The sequence below is a fragment of the Colobus angolensis genome, unplaced genomic scaffold (assembly GCF_000951035.1).
Source record: "Colobus angolensis palliatus isolate OR3802 unplaced genomic scaffold, Cang.pa_1.0 Scaffold108, whole genome shotgun sequence".
Taxonomy (NCBI): Eukaryota; Metazoa; Chordata; class Mammalia; order Primates; family Cercopithecidae; genus Colobus; species Colobus angolensis.
This window is the reverse complement of record NW_012111808.1, coordinates 3,956,181-3,973,485: the sequence shown is the minus strand read 5'-3', so window position 1 is coordinate 3,973,485 and position 17,305 is coordinate 3,956,181. Positions and strand designations below refer to the sequence as shown.

The window sequence follows — 17,305 nt, the reverse complement described above, 5'->3', positions numbered from 1 at the left end:
CTCCTGACCTCGTGATCCGCCCGTCTCGGCCTCCCAAAGTGCTGGGATTACAGGCTTGAGCCACCGCGCCCGGCCAGTTCTTAATAGGGGAACACTGGAAGCATTCCTACTAAGGTCAGAAACAAGACAAGCACGACCTACTGCTGTTAACACAACTCTGACGTTGTGTGGGAGGGAAGTGTTAGTTTACAGTATACAGAGATGGACATGTGCTGACTGACATCACAGGGAAGCAAACAGTAAAATCCAAAATATTGAGAAATCTATAAGCTAAATGACTAGATTGAAAGAGATTTCAGAGACATATGAACCAAATATAATTTATTTTATAGATATATATTTTTGGAGACAGAGTCTTGCTCTGTCGCCCAGGCTGGAGTGCAGTGGTGTGATCTTGGCTCACTGCAACCTCCGCCTCCCAGGTTGAAGAAGTTCTCCTGCCTCAGCTTCCCAAGTAGCTGAGATTACAGGTGCCTGCCACCATGCCTGGCTAATTTTTGTCTTTTTAGTAGAGACAGAGTTTCACCATGTTGGCCAAGCTGGTCTCAAACTCCTGACCTCAGGCAATTTGGCCGCCTCGACCTCCTAAAATGCTGGGATTACAGGGGTGAGCCACCCCCACCCGGCCTCCAAATATAATGTTTATACTTTTTGTTTGTTTGTTTTTTGAGACAGGGTCTCGCTCTGCCGCCTGGGCTGGAGTACAGTGGCGCAATTTCAGTTCACTGCAGCCTTGATTTCCTGATCTCAAGCCATCCTCCCAGTTCAGCCTCCTAATTAGCTGGGACTAAAGGCACGTGCCAATGCACCCAGCTAATTTTTTAAAGACAAGGTCTCACTGTGTTGCCCGGGCTGGTCTTGAACTCCTAAGCTCAAGGTGTCCACCCACCTCAGCCTCCCAAAGTGCTGGGATTAGAGGCATGAGCCGTCGTACCAGGCCTTTTTCTTTGGCGTATGCTGTTTTTTGATCTTTATTCTAAGTGTAACAGTTCAACTGTAAAATATTTATGAGACAGTTGAGGAAATTTGACCACTGATTTGATGGTGTTAAGGAATTATTGATTGTGATAATGATACTGAGAATGTGTGTGTGTGTTTTTTTTACTTCTTATTGCTTAGAAATTCACACTGAAATGTTCATGAATGAAATGAAAAGTTTTTTTTTTTTTTTTTTTCCAAACTAATCAGGAGGAGAGTTAGGATGTAGTTGAGGGTTAAAGATGAGGCAAGAGTGGCCTTGAGTTGATGATTATTATAGCTGGAGGTGGTGGATACATGGGATTCACTACGTTGTTATATTTTTGTCTGTTTGAAATTTTTCATGATAAAAACTAAGTCTTTATTTGCTACTCATCTTAAATCAGTCATCTTATAGAAAGAGTCCTTGGCCACTAGGAGGGAAATAGGCTTTTTTTGGATCTTACAGATATTTTAATTTGCATATTTTCTTCTGTAAAACACTTATTTTTTAAAGGATAAGTCAACATTTTATAATGTTAGTGTTAAAGACATAATTTCTGATACATTAACAAGTAGGCTAAGCCTAGATTTGGCTTTAATAATTGATGGTAGATCTCAGTCAGAAATGCAAATAAAAGGACTACTGTAAAAGTTTTATGAACTGTTTTAAAAGTGTTTTCTTTAAAATTGCCTAAAGAGAATCACAGATTTAAATTGTTTTATTAACATTTTTATACCTAATCCAAATATGTTGCCTAAAATCTTGATTTAATTTTTTTTTCAGATGGATTTAATGCCTTTTATTAACAAAGCTGGTTGTGAATGTCTTAATGAAAGTGATGAGCATGGATTTGACAACTGTTTACGAAAAGACACGACCTTCTTGGAATCTGACTGTGATGAACAGGTAATTAAGGGCTGAAGTTAAGCTTGTGGGGATTATCACTATTTATGCCTGCTCTTGTTTCTTTATCTTGTTCCCATCTTGTGGCTTTTGTCTCTCCTTCCCAGATGATCACTTCTTCCTTCCTTTCATTTCTATAGCTTTCAGTATCTTTGACTTTTGTTTTTTGACCATACATACCCACCTCCTTTCTCTGATCTTGTATGTGGGCTGCCACATAAAAGAACTTAGGTGCACTAAGAAAAATTGCTGAACTCTTGGATGAGACCCACTGCAGAATTGAGCTGTTACCACTGTTTGGTCCTTTTGTTCATCCTTGACCTGACTTCCATACCTTCTTCCCACCCAGATGAATTTGTATCTGAGAAATAGAGACTAATGAGATGAGCCCTCTCCATGTGGCTAACTCCTTTCTCCTAGATAGAAACCTGTATTATATTCCCTATGCTTCCCTGCCTTGCCCTTATCACAGAGTAAGTTGGGTGTTACCTCCTTGATCAAGCTTTTTAAATTTTTGGCTATTTTCCTCAGTTTACTTTCTCTTCCATTGTCTCTGATTTGGCCCATTCTGGTTCATCTTCTATATGATAACAAAAGTTATTTTTCTAAAATATAAATCTGCATGTTTCCCTTCCTTACAAGAGTGAAATGACTTCACTGGCTTTAGGAAGAGGCTGACTTGATCTGCTTTAAGCTTTCTCATCTCTTCTGCTCTTCACCTACAGTTCAGTTCCCTAATCATGTCATGCTTATTATTTTTTGATACCCTATTATGGGTTGAGTATAAAAAGTATTGGTGTAACTAAAGGAAATAACCTAGTTATTTTCTCAGGCAGATAAACCACAACATGATTCTGGAATCATAAATCCAAACTCCATCTTTTCTATGCTGTAACCCCAGAGCCACCATATTTTACAACTTTGAGAGTGTCATTCACATTGTGTTTCTTGTAAAATGGTGCCCTAAAAATAATGTGAGAATGCTAATCAGCAGGACTGGCTCAGGCTTCCTGAGATTTTCCTACCCAGGAAATCTTTCCAGGGTAGAAACATAGGTACTTACATCCAACGCACTTTTGGCTGGAAAGAAGATTGTGCAAATGATCCAGAAGAGTTTCAGAGAGATAGGCTTTCTGACAGTGTTTCATATTCCTCTTCCCTTATGTGGCCTTCCAGATTCAGTCAGTCAAGTAAATGTAGGATGGAAGTTTGGAGGTTACCTCAGAGCTGTAAGAGCCCTATTCTCTTAAGTTTGGGATCACAGTCCATTTCAGGGCTAGTCTTTGCGTAACCTGTGTATTGCCTCTAAATCGTCAAGTTATGTGAATAGATTCTTGACAAATAAACCATCCTAGAGCTGTATGCTAAAATGAATAGTTTAAATTTTAATTTGCAATTTTTGTTTGATTTGTTAGAAAGCAGGTTGCTTGCCAGTTTATAGCTCACAAGACCTTAACATTCCTATGCATAGTTTTAGTATTTACTTGATGAATTTTTTTCTTGTATTCTCTTGCGTGAATAATTGATGGTGGTATTTCTCAAATGTTATCTAATCAAGTGACTTTCAACTTGCTGATTTTTCATGTTACGTTGGTTTTGTTCGATGAATTAGGTTTTTTTTTTTCTTGCCTGTTATTTTCATCCTACTGCGGTAGTTTGTGTACTCAAGGTGTACAAGAGCCCTTTTAAAATGAAACTCTTTTCTCCACAGCTACTTATTACTGTGGCATTCAATCAACCTGTTAAGCTTTATTCCATGAAATTTCAAGGACCAGATAATGGTGAGTAAAGGATAGCTTTTCTTTAAACTAACTTCCTGCTTTGTAGAACTGTTAGCATAAAATTAAAACTTTTTATTAAGTAGAGGTAGGTTTTTTTTTTTTTTGGAGACAGTCTTGTCCTGTTGCCCAAGCTGGAGTGTGGTGGTGCAATCTTAGCTTGCTGTAACCTCTGCCTCCTGGGTTCAAGCAATTCTCCCACCTGTGCCTCCTGGGTAGCTGGGACTGGGACTACAGGCAGGCACCACCACGCCTGACTAATTTTTGTATTTTTAGTACAGGATTTCACCAACTGTTGGCCAGGCTGTTCTTGAACTACTGACCTCAGGTGATCCACCCACCTTGGCCTCACAGAGTGCTAAGATTACAGGTGTGAGCAGTGCGCCTGGCTTGTTTTGGAACAAAGTAAGATATAATGAATGGGTAAATAATGTGAGATTATGAGGTACTAAAAGTGTGAAAGAAGATAACTTAGTTATTTTTATACTTTTTTATTTTAACATTTGTTTCCTTTTAATCTGAGAAGTGCTGAATATGTTTTTCCAGCTGTTCTAAAACTGTAGATTCTGAGCAGCCATATTTTAGAATCAAAACTGAAAGATTTATTTCAAACCCCTTTTGTTTTAAGTGAGAAAACTGAGGCTCCAGATATTCCTGTTTGTGCCCTATTAATAGTATCATCTTTTTTATATCGATGCATGTAAATATTATTGCGCAGACTTAGGATTTCTCTTCTAAAATAAAGAATTTTCCTTTTCCCCCCCATTTCTTCTTTTTCTGTTAAGCTTTTTCTGAGGGGTAATAGGGGAATGGAGACTAGGGTTCGATATTTTTTTGATTGATTGGAAGAAATAGCCAAGGCCTTATTTAGAAGATAGCATTTTCTTATTTGTTCTGCTAAATTTTTATGTTAATAATTTTTTATTAATAAAATTGTACTTTTACTCTGAAATTACAAAGTATTTCTATAAGCAAATGCTGCAGAAATGAGTCTTACTTTTCCTTCTTCAGCCACAAAATATGGGTGTTAAATTGTTCCTTGAAGTTAAAGGGATTAAGGCATTCTATACATGGGACTTTACCACTTAGCACATCCTAATCTAATCCCTAAAATGAAATTTGGCAATTTTTATTAATTTTCTTTTGGCTAAATGTTGTCACTGATAAGGCTCTCCTCCTAAATAACTAAATGTACCAACTATTGGCAACTAGAAGATCTAGTTCAAATGCTATTTTATGAAGCTTTTTGTTAACCTGCATATATTGTCAGAATCCGTTGTCACCTTCCTTGTACCTCCTCTCCTGTGGTATTTTGTTTATCGTAGCATGTCTTTTGTAGTTGGGGGCAGGGACTTAATCTATGTGTATGTGTTTGTTTTAATCTTATATTCCTAATATTTACCACAGTGTTAGCTAGGCCGAGAAGGAACAGTAAACGTGTATTGGAAAATAAAGGATTGGCTGCCTGAATACTCAGACTTTTGTACAAGTTCTAATAATGGAGTTATTTGAAGTTTATGTATATTGATTTGTGTGTGTCTGTGTGTAGTGTGAGGGTTGTGGTAAAGGGAGTATAGTATATTTGAGGTTTTTCAACATTTCATTTTATTCTACCATTTTATAGGTCAGGGCCCTAAATATGTAAAAATTTTTATCAACCTGCCCCGATCTATGGATTTTGAAGAGGCAGAACGAAGTGAACCAACTCAAGCTCTGGAACTGACAGAGGATGATATTAAAGAAGATGGCATTGTTCCACTTCGTTATGTTAAGTTTCAGAATGTTAACAGTGTAACTGTAAGTAGTAATTTCATCCATATGTATTTAATAGGTTTGTGAGTAACAACACTATTTTCAGTATCCTAGGTGAGTCTAAGTGATTCTTTAAAGTGGTATTTATCCACTCAGTTTGAAATGAGTAAAATGTATAATAGAATAAATTTTCTTCTTTTTAATTTATGTACCCTAAAGAGGAAGGACAGATTGATTTTTGAATATTTGTGGGTTTTTGTCAGTTATTTTATATGTATATGGTAACTTTTGCTAGAAGTTTATTCTACAACTTGATACTAAAACTGAAGATATTTGTGCTTTATTCTTTATACCTGGTAATAAGTAGTGATGCATTTGTAAAATCCTGTTTACTTTTCTTGAAAGTGTAGTGGTCATGATCTTAGTAAAAATGACTTTTTATATATTTTTTTTGAGATGGAGTCTTGCTCTGTTGCCCAGGCTGACTTGAACTCTTGGGCTCAAATAATCTTCCCACCTTAGCCTCCTGAGATGCTGGGATTACAGGCATGCACCACTGCACCTGCCTTAAAAATGACTTTTTAAAAAGATAATATTACATTTTATAAGATGACCTAAAGTATATCTGAATTTTTTCTTCCTTTGAGGTAGGTTCTTGCTTTGTTGCCCAGGCTGGAGTACAGTGGCACAACCTTGGTTCAGTATAGCCCTGACCTACTGGGCTCAGGTGATCCTCCCTCAGCCTCCCAAGCAGTTGCAACCGCAGGCACATGCCATCACACCCAGCTAATTTTTTATTTTTGTAGAGGTGAAGTCTCCCTGTGGGGCCCAGGCTGGTCTCAAACTCCTGGGCTCAAGCAGTCCTCCCACCTCAGCCTCCCAAAGTGCTGGGTTTATAGGCTTCAGCCACTACACCCAGCCTTTCTGAAGATTGACTAGTGCTTGAGGTGATTTTAAGTGATGTATATTAGATGTCATTATTAAAGTGCTACTCATAAGAATCACCTACTTTTTAGCAGTTATTAATTGCTTTTAAAAAATTTAGCATTGAAACCCAGCTCACGCTTCTTACCTACAGTCATTTAGAGGAATAGGTAGGACAGTGAGAAAAGAATAGTAGAATATTTAGAAAAAGAAAGTAGGAACCAGCACAGAGCCACTGAGAATGTCATGCCAAACTGGTACAATTTGTTTGTTGTGATGGAATCATTCTATTTTTGTAAATTAGAAGAATGCTAAAGTATGTGTTCATTTAAGAATGTTTTTGAGAGTTTCACAGAATATACGTAGTAGTAGTATGAAGTAGTACATCGCCCGGGCTGGATGTAGTGGCTCACTCCTGTAATCCCAGCATTTTGAGAGGCTAAGATGGGCAGATTGCTTGAACCCATGATTTTGAGACCAGCCTGGGCAGCATGGTGAAACCCGATCTCTACAAAAAATACAAAAAGTAGCTGGGCATGGTGGTGCGCCTGTAGTCCCTGCTACTCTGGAGGATCACTTGAGCCTGGGAGATTGAGGCTTCAGTGAACTGCAGTTGTGTTGTTGCACTCCAGCCTGGGCAACAAAAAAAAAAAAAAAAAAAAAATTATAATCAAGTTGAGTTTTAAGTATTAGAAATATCCTATTTAAATGAAATCAAAGAAAATGGTTATATTAAACTTAGTATACTCATTATCAAATATTTTCTTGAAATAATATATGGCTGCCTTTGAAAACAATGAAAACTGACCAATGAGTGGCATCCCAGAATGAAAGAAGTATGTTGTTTAAATCATGAGAGGCAATTTTTAATTAGGCATGGTGGTATGCTGGTAGTCCCAGCTTCTTGGGATGCTGAGGCAGGGGCATCACTTGCACTGAAGAGTTCAAGACCAGCCTAGGTAACAATGAGACCTTGTCTCAAAAAAGAGATAGGTGCAATATTTTAAAGTAGACAGCACCTAGAATATTGTGTTTTTAGAAATGGAGCAAGTTTTAAAAATCCAATGTGTGACAAAGGATCAATGAGTAAAGCTTTTAGTTTTTAACATGCTGAGGGGAGTTTTTAAATATAGAGTCAAGCTTAAAAAAAAAAATGTGAGGCCCATAGTATTATTTTAGGAGCTGATTCCCAATACTACTTTTTCTTTTAATGTTCTAGGAAATAGAATGGATACAGGAATATCGGAAAGAATATAACTTCAGTTTTATTCTCAGTGAAAAACTATAATTTTAATAAAATTTCCAATGTTAGTCTGTCCCATTGTAATTGTTAAATCTTAATACCCTTTCAACATTCTCTGTAAAGAATTTAATTGCTGGGCGCGGTGGCTAACGCCTGTAATCCCAGCACTTTGGGAGGCTGGGGCAGGCAGATTGCCTGAGCTCAGAAATTCGAGACCACCCTGGGCAACACGGTGAAACCCTGTCTCTACTAAAATACGAAAAAAAAAAAAGCCAGGCATGGCAGCATGTGCCTGTAGTCCCAGCTCCTCAGGAAGCTGAGGCAGGAGACTTGCTTGAACCTGAGAGGCAGAGGTTGCAATGAGCCGAGATTGCAGCCACTGCACCCCAGCCTGGGCAACAGAGCAAGACTCCGTCTCTTAAAAAAAAAAAATAATTTGCCGGGCGTGTTGGTTGGCTACTCGGGAGGCTGAGGCTGGAGAATGGTTTGAACCTGGGAGGTAGAGGTTGCAGTGAGTCGAGATCGTGCCATTGCATTCCAGCCTGGGCAACAGAGTGAGACTCCATCTCAAAAAAAAAAAAAAAAAAGAATTTAATTATGACTTCGCCATACTATCACACCAAATTATCATGAACTTGTATATATTGGTGTCTTGCCATGGCATCTCTGGAGAAAGAATAGCAGGGCAAACAGCTTTATAATTAATAGTCCTATAGGAGTACTAGTCTTAGTATTATATAATTTAGATTAATTTTTTTTTTTTTTAAGCCAGAGTTTTGCTCTTGTTGCCCAGACTGCAGTGCAGTGGCATGATCTCGGCTCACCGCAACCTCCACCTCCCAGATTCAAGCGATTCTCCTGCCCCAGCTTCCCTAGTAGCTGGGATTACAGGTGCCAGTCACCACGCCCAGTTATTTCTTTTTTTATTTTTAGTAGAAATGGGGTTTTGCCATGGTGGCCAGGCTGTTCTCGAACTCCTGACCTCAGGTGATCCGTCCGCCTCAGCCTCCCAAAGTGCTGGGATTACAGGCATGAGCCACCACACCCAGCCTAGATTAATTTTTACAAAGAATGGAGAATATTTTTATTAGTAATTTAAGGAAATTGATTAAACTTAAAGCATGTTTGTGAAGAAGGATTGTAATTATAAATGTAAACTTTTTTGGTAGATATTTGTTCAGTCGAATCAAGGTGAAGAGGAAACAACAAGAATTTCATATTTTACTTTTATTGGTACTCCAGTCCAGGCAACAAATATGAATGACTTCAAACGAGTAAGTTTGCTTAAACGATACTTAGGGATAGTAAAAATATAATTTTAATGGAATAATTTCATGTATCTCAACTGTCATACTTTCTTTTAACCAAATAATTCAAAATCATATCATGTCATAAAATTTTACCAGGCTGAACTAGGATAGAAAGTTCTCCTAACTATATTTTTAGATATCCAACAAAGTAATCTTTAATAAAAAATGATGTCTTAACTGATAAAGTCTTTTAATGAATGACATCAACATAAGGGTAAAAATAATAGTTGGGTTATAGAAAGTGGTTAGTAATAATGGAAAAATGAAAGTACAATTATTTGAAAGCAGTTGTGAGAATTAAAGAACTTAGTTGATACTAAGATTCTGGTGATTATTTCTGATGAAGTTTTAAATTACATGAATAATTTTATTTAAAAAATAATGGACTGAGTTTTAATATACTGACATGTTAACTTTCCAAACCATGTTTGTATGCTGAAATAGCACATTTCATCAAATAATGGTAAATAGGCAAGTTTTCTAAAGTATTTTTATATATCTTTGTGTGTGTGCATATAATTTTCTTTTGAAAAGACACAATTACAAGGTTTGTAAAGAATTAATAGGGTACGTGGGACCTTTGTTAATCCAAATTAATTCCTTTTGTACGTCGCTGGAACAACTTCTAATGGGCAACAGTTCCCTAAGGTCACTCTTAAATATACAACCACAGATCATCAAAGTGCTACTGAGAGCTTTATCAGTACAGAGCGTTAGTTGCTATATATTCAGTTTAAATGTGGCAGCACAGAATACATAGGCATCCCACTGTCTCTAATGATTGCATCTGGCAGGCAGTCTAGAGAGCTTGAGGAAGAGTTTCCTTAGGCCTGGCAATTCCTAGATGAAGAGGCTCCCAAGAGACCCCTATTGTGGAATTGAAGATGGAGAACATCTTGAACACTCTTACTCTTTTTGGTGGCATCTACAGATCTGACTTTAATTCACTTATAGAAAAATGTATTAGATTGCATAACAGAGGATGATCTTACAAAATTGTATGCTGTTTTTACCAAATTGCAAACCTGGACAATAGGTATTTTAACTGGTTGTTTTCCAGTTACTGTTTTCCTGTCTCATAGCGTGATTACGTTTTGGGGACCGCAGGAATTATTATGTACTTAGAGCTGTCATGTCTGGATGTTTCACATATGTATTATGTATCAGAGGAAGCAGAGATTAAGCATCTACATTTTTACAATATGAAATATGTTTTATTGGGAAAATGTGTGAGCAACAAAGACGTCTTGGCTGCCTGCTTTGCCTTTTTGAATTAGATATCATTGGACTTGGCTTTAAGTGTGCCTTGTGTGGTTTGTTCTTAGCTTAGTTTTTTATAAGATCTATTACTATAAATCTTACTGTTTTCTCATATCATTTATTTGGCTCTAGTTTCCTGTTTCTCACCTCAGTTTATGCTATTTGATTTTCATTTTTTTCTGTAAATAACCACCATTCTATCTTGTTCATCTTCTTACCAGCTAGACATTCGGTTAAAGTTTCTCTAATTTGCATGAATAATTATTCATCTAACTATCTGCCTCCACTGCGTGTTTAACATCCCCCTTACATCCCTTCTAGCCTAGTATTTTCTCTTTTCTGACTGTCAAACTACCTTTTTGGGGGCTGTCTTTAGGATAGCAAAGGTATTAGACCTTTTTTGCTCGAGAGTATCTGTGCTTGTTTTATAACAGCCATTTATTCATTTAATTTTTTTTAAATTTTAAATTATTATGCGGTAGTAGTTCTCAAGCTTTTTGGACTTGGGACCTCTTTATATTATTAAATACTATGAAAGGCCAAAAAGAACTGTTGTTTATATGGGCTGTATTTATCTGATATTTGCCATTTAGAAGTTAAAACTGGGAAATATAAAAAATACTTGTAAATAATGAACACATGTTAGCAAATATTTTTAAATAAAAAATAAGCATATTTTCTAAAAAAACAATTTGGTAAGAAGAGAAGTATTAATTTAGAATTTCGTGGGTTTTTTTTTTTTTTTTTTGAGACAGGGTTTTGTTCTGTCACCCATGCTGCAGTGCAGAGGCACAGTTATGGCTTACTGCAACCTCAAACTCCTGGGCTTAAATGATCCTCCAGCCTCAGCCTCCTGAGTAGCTGGGACTACAGGCGAGCACCACCACACTCAGCTAATGTTTTATTTTTGTGTGGGGACAGGGTCTCACTATGTTGCCCAGGCTTCTCTATTTATGAGCCTATAAGCATCCTTTCCTTCTCATATCTGCTTCTGCATTCAATCAGCTTTCCTGTCACACATCATATAGCCCCTGGAAAACTCGCCTGGATACTTGTGAAGAGCATGAGAGTCTAAAAGGCAAAATACTACATTTTCTTGTAATATTTCTGAATGACATTTGTACTGTAGTCACTCATTGTCTTTTAGGGTTATTTAAAAGTGAGCTAGTATTTCATTGTTTTTATATTGTACAAAGCAACAACTTCAATGTAGTTTAAAAAAAAAAAAAGAGGGTTTACATGTGACTGAAACTGGCCAGCTTAGTCCTTGTACAGATCGAGTTGCTTATTAAAAATTATAATTGAGTTTGGTTCTCGTTGAAGAAAATAATAGATGTGTGATATGGTATGTTTTGTCCTTATAGTACGATGCTAGTACAGTAGTCTCTCCTTACCCATTGGGGGGTCGGTGGCCAGGAATATGTTCTTAGACCCCCCAGTGGATGCCTGGAACCACAGACACTAACAAACCCTATACATACTGTGTATTTTCCTATACAGACAGTTCCCAAATTATGATGGTTCAAGTTTACAGTAGTGCAAAATTGATATACATTCAGTAGAAACCGTTCTCTTAAGTGTGGGGCAGTTTTGCATTTTTGACTTACAATATTTTCAACTTACAATGGGTTTACTTATTTTTATTTTTTTGAGATGGAGTTTCACTCTTGTCACCCAGGCTGTAGCGCAATGGTGCGGTCTTAGCTCACTGCAACCTCTGCCTCCTGGATTCAGGTGATTCTCCTGCCTCAGCCTCTGGAGTAGCTAGGATTACAGGTGCCTGCCACCACACCTGGCTGATTTTTGTAATTTTAGTAGAGATGGGGTTTCACCATGTTGGTCAGGCTGGTCTCCAACTCCTGACCTTACCACCTGTCTCAGTCTCCCAAAGTACTGGGATTAGAGGCATGAGTCACTGCTCCTGGTCTTTACAATGGGTTTAGTCGGGATATATTACCCTATCGGAAGTCGAAGAGCATCTGTACATATATACATACTGCTGATAATGTTTAATGTATAAATTAGGCACAGTAAGAGATGAACAACAAAGCCAGAGCATGGTGGCTCACTCCTGTAATCCCATCACTTCAGGAGGCCAAGGCAAGAAGATCACTTAAGTCCAGGAGTTCAGGACCAGCTGGCAAACATACAAAGACTCCATCTCTATTTAAAAAAAAAAAAAATTACCCATGCAAGGCGGTGGGTGCACCTGTTGTCCCAGCTACTTGGGAGGCTGAGGTGGGAGTATCACTTGAGCCCAGGAGTTCAAGACCAGCCTGATAAACATAGTAAGACTCCATCTCTATAAGAATATACACACACACACACACACACACAATTACCCAGGCCAGGTGGTGGGCACACCCGTAGTTCCAGCTACTTGAGAGGCTGAGGTGGGAAGATCACTTGAACCCTGGAGTTCAAGGCTGCAGCAAGCTAGAATCATGCCACTATACTCCAGCCTGGGTAACAGAGCAAAACCCCATATCAAAAAAAAAAAAAAAAGAGTAACAACAACAACTAATAATAAAATAGAGCAATTACAACAATATACTGTGGTTAAAAGTTAACATGGATATGGTCTCTCCCATGCTTGCTCTTTCTCTCACGGTCTCAAAATATCTTATTGTACTGCACCATAGGCAGTTGAAACTGCAGAAGGTGAAAGCATGGATAAGGAAGGACTACTGTTCAGTCATGATCTCTGGTCTACAGCAAGTCTATATTCTTGTAGATGATGGACAAACATAGGGGAAGTTAATCAAAATTAATCAAAGCTTAGTGCAAGGGTCTCTTTGTCCACATAGTATTCTCAGATGTTACCAGCTAAGTGACTTTTCCTTTTCCTCCTACAATGACTGGGAAAATCTGAGAATACTTTGTAAAGAAAGAGGGCCTTGAACTAAGTTTTGAGAGTAGAATTTGGACAGTTCAACAGACAGCTATGGGCACCCTTGATAGAATGGAGAAGTAGGGACCTGGACATGAACTTAGGAAGGTGGAGGATTCATTCAAGGACAAGTCACATATAGCGTGTCTTTTCTTTTACTCGTTTGGTCAGTCTGAATTAGTATATACGTAGTAATTAGAATTGAACATTTCTTTTTTTTTTTTTTTTGAGACGGAGTCTTGCCGTGTTGCCCAGGCTGGAGTGCAGTGGCGCGATCTGGGCTCACTGGAAGCTGTGCCTCCTGGGTTCATGACATTCTCCTGCCTCAGCCTCCGGAGCAGCTGGCACTACAGGCAGCTGCCACCACACCCAGCTAATTTTTTTGTATTTTTAGTAGAGACGGGGTTTCACCATGTTAGCCAGGATGATCTCGATCTCCTGACTTTGTGATCTGCCCACCTCGGCCTCCCAAAGTGCTGGAATTACAGGCGTGAGCCACCGTGCCCGGCCTAGAATTGAAAATTTCAAAATAGATTTGGCATATATTTTATAGGCACAGGGAGGAAAATTATGATGACCACTGTGTAGTGAAGGGTGCTATATAAAATGGCTTAATGAATGATAAAGTGGATCGAATGTTTAGCATTTTCAGTTTATATTTTTATCTTGTGTGAGCTGTTTCTGGATAATTTCAGTTTTCAGTATATCACTGACTTCCTTGTGTCACTAAGATGACAGAAGCTAAGGTAATGCTGTTGAATCTCCAATGCTGATAGAAATCGTAGACAACCTTTCATGCTATTACAGGTTTTAAGGTTAGACTTTTAAGGTTTGGCAGACTAGAATACCCCTTCTACTTCTCTGTTTTTGGTTCTTATAGGCATCATGCACACATTATAATCTATACTTTGGCTGTGTGTTGTTGTCAACATATTTTTTGTATTGCAGCATGAAAAACTTGCCATTGCCATCTTAATTGGAAGTAGATGTTTTTGCTAAAATACGCTCTTTATATGGATTGCTTTATTTTAATACAGAATTTTTAATTAAAATTTTATAAAAATAAAAAATGAGAAAATTATAGAGGCTTCTGCTTCTTAGGAAATGAGGTGCATGTGAAAATATTTTTATCACTATAATAAAAATAGACTTCTAAACTGGCCATTCACCGTATCAGCTGTTTTTGTAACATTTCTGTCTGTTTATTTTTCAGCTTTTTTAATCCAACTCAAATGAACTAAAAACAGAAGATATTTTAAAATGAAGTAATATAAAGATTGACCTTGTCTTACTCTACTCCCCTCCTTGCTTCTCTGCTCATCTAGCACCTGTCTGCTCTCACCCTTCCCATGTTCTCGCCATTGTTGGTGCAAGATTTCTACAGCTTCTATCATCTGGATCAGCCTTGTTACCTAGGTTTCCTCAACCATCTCTTTTTTCAGATCTCATCCTAGTTGTGTTTCTCAATTGGCCTTTTATTTTGTTTTGGCTTTCGTTTTGGGCTTGCAACTACGTGCTTTAATTTTATTACCATACCGTGTTGCTCACTAGCCTTTTTACTTTTTTTACTTTCTACCGTTTTGTATTTAATTTTGTACTACATTTTGAGACGTAAAATCACAATAAACTTAAATTGTTGTAAGTGGTTTTAGATGTAACTAGTTGTTGAATAATGTTTTAATCCATTCTAAACTTTAAATTTCATTTCCTAGGAACTATAGAATTCTTTTGGAAATCAAATATAGCAGTTGCATCAAGTTCTTTTGTATTTGTGCTAGTTTAATATATTGATTGCGTGTCAGTTGAGGGGTGTTAGTATTCTTTTCTGCGTTGGAACGTTAGCCCCAAAGTCCTTTTGATGATTGCTTGGGGCGTGTCCTCTGCTTTTCCCAAGTGAGCTCAAAACCAGTTGAAGGACTCATGGACTGAATATTAGGCTGGGTTAACATATTAATATAGAAGATCAATGGACTCTTTAAATAAATATAAATAAAACATATTTGAATAAATATACACCTAATTTTTATGTACCTAGATTTTGGTTTGTCTGAGGTATAATATAAAGACTTAAGAATGAATAAAAGAGCTTTATGTTTGGGATGACAATCCATGTTGGAATGTTGAATTTCTTCTTTTTTACAGAAAATACACATTGGCAAGTTGAGAGTTATCAGCCTGTGAAACAGTATGCAGATTTGTGTCTTCTGTATCACATCTGCTAGAAGTTTAATTTTTAATATTATTTGTTTTTGTTTTCTTTTGCTTAATCTAATAGCTTTGTGTTTTGTGTTTCCCAAGTAATATAATGATGAATAATGCTGTCAGTGTTTATCAGCACAAAATTTACTTGTGATAGAGATAATGCCACTTCCCCTTCTAGTGGCTCTTAAAACCTGAAATTCTTACTCTTATCCACATTCTCTTGTATGAAACTGCCTTTTTATCATCTTCCTAGCTTGTGAGCTTTCTAACATGGTGTCTTTGGACCAAAGGGGAGTTCTTTTAAGGTATTAGAAGTGATTTTTCTCAGGATGGGAAAAACATTTCTAGGATTGTGTGATTGAGATTTCAGTGGAAAGCTTTCAGGTCTCTCATAAATGATGTTGACCCAACTATGTTATATTTTAGATCAGACATGTACTGATGACCTTTATGAGTTTTGCTGGTATAGATACTGCCATTTAGAATAGAATCAATGTAAAATATGAAAATTAAATTTATAAATGTACACAGAAATCTTTCTACGCAAATACACATTCAGTATTTTGCAAGTGGGTTTCTTTAGAGGCATTTTTGCTCTAAGAATACATTATCGAATGATAAACTTTAAGTTTTAGGTAAATTTCTCAATTAGAACATAATTTTCTAACTCTCCTGCACAGAATTTGTTTTCTAGATTTGTTGGTAGAAAACAAATTTTATTCTTCACATTTTTATGCTGCCACATATATAGCAACCAGGATGTTTTTTATAACCCTCCAGTAGAGGATTTTTCTAGTCATGGACAGAAACAAGGTTTATTCGTTTCATTTTTAGTAGTACTCTTACACCAGGGTTTTTTTCTTAAACCAGAAAAAGTTAGTCACTTTTAATCTGTTTTCATTGCATGTCAATGTATTGAGGGGGGAAGTTGGGAAATTTGCTATGTTGGGCATGAAGACATGAGTGACATGAGTTTAGCATACCCTTCTAATTCCAGATTCTTTTGTGATCAACATTTGATTTCTAACTGTCTAAAAATAGTATGTCAAATATGTTTTACTCATATAGGATCATTTTTAAAATTAACTTCTCTAAACTTTCAACCTTGTTTTTAAAAAATTGCTATACTTAAAAACAAAAAAAAAAACTGTGTGAAACCAAAAATATCCTGCATGTGTTTTATTTGTAATTCCTGTGGCTGGGATGGGAGGAGAGGTAACAGTTTGCTTCAACAGTGAAAATACATTGCATGCCAGAAAAAATCCAAGGATAAAAATCAATACCAAGGTTTTAAACTGAGTACTATATTAGGTTTTTTTAATAACGCATATTTAAAATCAATAGGATGTACATATAAATTTATTTTTGTTTTTCTAGGTAGTTGGCAAAAAAGGAGAAAGCCACTAAGGTACAAAAGATACTGGACAACCATATTGCAATCAGATCTACAGCTCCTGGATAATTGCTTGATTCTCGCCAGAGACTGTCAATGTTTCATTCATTGCCATTACCAATAAATCATTGCTTTTGTTCAGATGGTATCACTAGTGTTTCCATTGTAATCTTGACACATGCAATTGTAAATAAAAGTCACTACTTTTGCCAAGCTTAATTTTTGTCATTCTAAATCAGTATTTTCTCTTTCCATGTATTTGAAAATTGGTCAACTTCTGATTTTAGAGGAGAGTTAAATGTCTGGTAGTATATTGATTGAAAGCCAGTTTCTTTAGAAAAGGAGAAACTGGTTTAGGGAATTAAGGAGTACATGTGCACACATTCATAGCAAGTGATTTTGATAAGTGAACTTGGAACAGCTAACCATGTTAAATCAGCACTAACTTGCATTTCTATTAAAGGACATTTGGATATCTGAGCTATAGAAATGACTCAAATTATAAATTAGAAGAAATAAACAGGTTTAATGAGATTTAGCTACTCTTACCTAAAATTTAGGTAATGGGTCCACAAATTCGTGCTTGGTATATACCAAGATTTTAATCTCTTCTGGTAAACTTTAAAATCTGAGTCAGCCCTTTTTAAAAATTTTTTTAAACTAATAGAAGAATGTGGAAATCAGACAGT

At 36.8% G+C, this 17,305-nt stretch overlaps 1 protein-coding gene across 1 annotated transcript in view; it reads left to right on the top strand.

Annotated features, from left to right (window-relative positions):
- The window catches only part of TXNL1 (thioredoxin-like 1), a 35,981-nt gene extending 19,146 nt beyond the window's left edge, over positions 1 to 16,835 (top strand). The window contains exons 4-8 of the mRNA XM_011949215.1: positions 1,745 to 1,867; positions 3,576 to 3,645; positions 5,267 to 5,439; positions 8,731 to 8,835; positions 16,601 to 16,835. Of these exons, the coding sequence (XP_011804605.1) occupies positions 1,745 to 1,867; positions 3,576 to 3,645; positions 5,267 to 5,439; positions 8,731 to 8,835; positions 16,601 to 16,630 (501 nt within the window). The 3' untranslated portion in view covers positions 16,631 to 16,835. The remainder of the gene's footprint in view (positions 1 to 1,744; positions 1,868 to 3,575; positions 3,646 to 5,266; positions 5,440 to 8,730; positions 8,836 to 16,600) is intronic.
- The last annotated feature ends 470 nt before the right edge of the window (positions 16,836 to 17,305 follow it).